At 53.3% G+C, this 3,957-nt stretch overlaps 1 protein-coding gene across 3 annotated transcripts in view; it reads left to right on the top strand.

Moving 5' to 3' along the window:
• The first annotated feature begins 201 nt into the window (after positions 1-201).
• Positions 202-3,957, top strand: part of LOC123018898 (cytochrome P450 2J2-like) — a 30,377-nt gene continuing 26,621 nt past the window's right edge. For all 3 annotated transcript variants that reach the window (XM_044421359.1, XM_044421360.1, XM_044421358.1), the window contains exons 1-3: positions 202-479; positions 2,233-2,395; positions 3,048-3,197. In XM_044421359.1, coding sequence (XP_044277294.1) covers positions 273-479; positions 2,233-2,395; positions 3,048-3,197 — 520 coding nt within the window. In that variant the 5' untranslated portion in view covers positions 202-272. The remainder of the gene's footprint in view (positions 480-2,232; positions 2,396-3,047; positions 3,198-3,957) is intronic.

Below are 3,957 nucleotides of genomic sequence, written 5' to 3'. Positions count from 1 at the left end.
CATTTCCATGCGTGGAGTATTGCGGGGGGGAGGGCACAGCACAACCTTCAAGCCTCAGAATGCGTTTGGCAAAGCTCATTTTCTCCGCCTCTTCCTTGTTAGGGGAAGGTGAGTCAGTTTCGGTTCGGTGGGAGTGGTGTGTTGCCCGTTGGCAGGCAGCCTTTGACCTCATTCTTGCAATAGCTGCTCGAAAATACAACACCCGCCGAGAGAAAGGCAGAGCTCCTCTTGCCGGCTTCCCTCTACGGACAGTCTGGCTTGGCTGGCAGCGCATGAAGATGCTGCGCCACTTACTTTCCGCACTCCAGGAGGGCTTGTCTCTCTCTGTCATTCTGGTGTTCCTGGCTACCTTCCTGCTCCTTGCCGACTACCTGAAAGGCAGGCGTCCCAGGGGGTATCCTCCGGGCCCCGTGCGTCTTCCCATCCTGGGCAATATTCTGCAGTTTGGTGCCAAGAATCCTCTTTCCGATATAGAGAAGGTAAGGATCGGGGCCAGTTGGAGGGACAAGGGCTGCAAGAGAACATGTCCGGATACTGCGGTTTCCAAAGGATTCCGAAAGGCTGGAAAAGGTTGGGAGGAGGGCACTGGATGCTCAGTGGTCTGGAACACGAATCCTTCAGGAAAGGGGGGAAGAACTGGGAAGTTTTACTCTGAAGAAAAGAAGCCTTAGGGCCAAGCGGACACCACTCTTCAGATGTTCCCTGCTGCCCCCAAGGTATCTATGGGGACCTTTCGAACAGCCTGGTGACTCACGGGGCTCCAGAAGAGGAGATTGGGCTTCAGTGGGACTTGTTTGGCTATGGAGCCAAGCGCCCAGAGGGCAGGGAGGGGGGCACTCCCTGCGGAGGCTTCAGCAGAGGCTGGCCCATTGCTGTGGGTCTGGCTCTGTCATTACGGCACCAAGATTGGGGCGGATCTAGGCAGCCTGCAAGGGCCCCTTGAGGTCACTGATTCCAGGAAATCCCACGTGCACAGAAGGAGCTCCTCTCCTCCACAGGGTCCCTCAAACAGTAGAAGCGAGGCTGCTGGGAGGCTCCGTGGAGCGTGCTCCCCCTTTCTGTGGCAGCCTGAACTCTGGTCCCCCAAAGTCCAATTATGCCCATTCCTGTTTGCTTCTGCTAATGAGCATTTCCACCGCCATGCGCGCAGTTGCTGGTCTACCAGTTTCCCCCAGAGACACACCCAAGTCATGGTTCAGAGTCTCAACACAGGACGGCACCCATGGGGCAAACATTCAAGAATTGGCTCACTGCCCAGCGTGGGATGCAGGGAGGGGCTTGGCACCTGCAGGCAGGAGCAGAGGGCACCGAGCCCCAGCTCTGCCCACGTGGCCCTCCAGCGCCAGCGTGGCTCAGCCAAGGGAAACTGTCCTCAGTGGAAATCCACCCATAAAGGGGTGGCTGGGGTTTGCAATCAAAAGAACTCCAGCTGGGTATTCACTCATCCTGGAATTACATGCAACACACAGGCAGCCCTGAAGGGACTTTCCAGATGAACTCTGTCTGAGTCGCTTTTACACCTTACCAGTTACATGCAGTTTGGAGGAGTCTGGGGATCTGGTACGCCGCTTGCTGGGGGCACACGAGGGGAAAGCAAACGGGGATGGACACACGACAGGAGAGGAGAGCCTGCAGGAAGGGCAGATATCAGCAATCTAAGGGGTGCCCCCAAGGACTGGCCTTTCAGGACAGGGACACGAGCATTTCGAAGGGGTACCTGGGAAGCCAGACTCGCATCCTAATCAGGTCAGGAATCCCATCTGAGGTCTTCAGCTGTTAAGTCTTTGGCAGGCTTTTAGTGGCCATATTAGGGCAAAGGCTTTGCTCCTTTTGTCCTGACAAAACCAACCAAATAGCATTTATTTTCACAGATGCTTTCTTAGCCTTTAAAATATATGGCAAAGAAGTGATTTTGATCAATAAAACATGGTATCAGTTGGTTTTGTTGTACCGGTCGCTCAAGTAAACAGGAGAAGCATTTCCTCGAGAGTGCCGAGTGTGGGAAACAGCGGCAGATTCCCCGCGCCCCACACTCGGTTCTCCCCATCCACTCGCTCTCCCCCGTTCTGGGCGATCCTCAAGACTCGCAGACGGCAAGGCCAAGAGGGGGCCGCTTGTTCTTGGAGAGCAGAAACTAAAGTGACCCAGCTTCCAGAAAGGATGACATTAAGTGAGCGTCAGTTCGACAGATGAACCTGGAATGCATCTGGTCTTGTCCACTTCCCTCTTCAGCTTAGAGAAAAACATGGCAACGTCTTCAGCGTGGAGGTTGGAAGCATGAAGTTTGTGGTTGTGAGTGGGCAGCCGCTGGTGAAGGAGGTCCTTGTCCATCATGGTGAAGACTTTGTAGATCGTCCAGAAATGGCTTTTATACGTGAAGTCTTTGGGCCATATGGTGAGTTTCTTTTAGTAAGGTTCCAATGTTTGTTTGCCAGTTTGATTTTTAAAGGGTGTGCCCAAATACACAGCAGATATGCCTATCTAATCCCAAACTTATTTGGTATTTCTCAAGAGGCAAAGCACTTCCTGCCTAACACGGAAGCTGCCTGTCTTGCAAGGTAGGCCATGGACAGCTGTCCCTTGTGTGGGCAAGACGGGTGTGCGGTGCCCATAGGCTGGGATGCCCGGCCTGTGCTCAGAGCTGGTCCCCTCCTGGGGTCAGCACTTGCCCCCTCCCATTCCCTGATCCCTGATCTTCGTACTGCTTCTCTCTGTACTTGTCTCCATGGGAATAAATACGCCTGTGCTAATTGTTGCATTGCTTCTGATACCTTAACTATTGTGTCTGTGGGTAAAAAGGTGAGTTCTTTGCCTGTGTTTGCTCTCTGCCTCAGATGAGACTTGTTAGGGCAGCAAGAAGGAACTTGAAAAGATAGTCAAGATAAGCAGAGAAATCCACAAAAAAACTTCATCTTCACCTAACGCCTTGAGGACTTGTGCCATGAGCAGGGCAAAGGAATGGCCTAAAGAGTGAAGGGAGTCTGCCTTTCCCACGTCAAAGGGATGCCCAGGTGCTCACTGCTGTCCCATTAATCCCCCCCATCTAGGACTGATCTTCTCCAACGGGCTCAGCTGGAAGCAGCAAAGGCGGTTTGCCTTATCCACGCTGAGAAACTTTGGTTTGGGCAAGAGAAGCTTAGAAGAACGAATCCAGGAGGAGAGCAGATACCTAACTGACGCCATTGAGGAGCAGAAAGGTAAGCCCTGGGGACGCAGAGTCTGTCGAAGCAGCTCCTCCATATGCAGCAGCACAACGATGTGTTCGCCGGACTGCGGCTCCACCTCACCTGTACGGATCAGGCCCAGCTGGGCTCCCCCAGGAAGGCTCCGCAGAGAGTCCTCCCCTGGCCATGCGCCCTGCATGGAGCCTTGCCTGACAGGGAAGCCCCCGTGGGGATCTCTGAGGGTGTGGAGCACCATGCACACCCGCAGCCACGTCCAGAAAGGACCCTGGGGTGCTTCGGACGGAGCCAGCAGGGATGGCAATGGCAGGTGCGTCAGCGGTTTGCCTTGCAGCTCTCCATGGCCACAACGCTCACCCCTCAGGAAGGAAATATAAACGGTTCTGAAATAATGAGGAAAGATTTATGCACACAGATGTGGGGGAGGCAGGAAGGTGGCTGTAGAAGATGCATGGGTCACACTTCGAATTCAGTCTTCTTAGGAGCAAACGAGTAGAGATAATCTTGAAGTGGGAGTAAAGATGCCTTTTGGAAATCTGGCTCATTTGTGAATGTGGCTGGAATCAGTATCCTCTTTTCTGTTTCTGAATACTGCTCTATCTCTGTTCTCTGTCTTTTTCTGAATGTCTGGGTGCTTGGGCACTTTGCCAATGCAATTAAAAAACTACACGTTCTGCCTCCGATCAGGACCAGGACTGGGAATGTTTCAAGAACCTGCTTGCCACAATAAGGTGCTCTGATGTGCCACTGCTAAGCAGCTGTTTTCCGAGCCATC

The sequence above is a fragment of the Varanus komodoensis genome, unplaced genomic scaffold, assembly GCF_004798865.1.
Source record: "Varanus komodoensis strain SLA01 unplaced genomic scaffold, ASM479886v1 scaffold1188, whole genome shotgun sequence".
Classification (NCBI taxonomy): domain Eukaryota; kingdom Metazoa; phylum Chordata; class Lepidosauria; order Squamata; family Varanidae; genus Varanus; species Varanus komodoensis.
The sequence above is the reverse complement of the archived record's forward strand: the minus strand, read 5'-3'. Positions and strand labels throughout refer to the sequence as shown.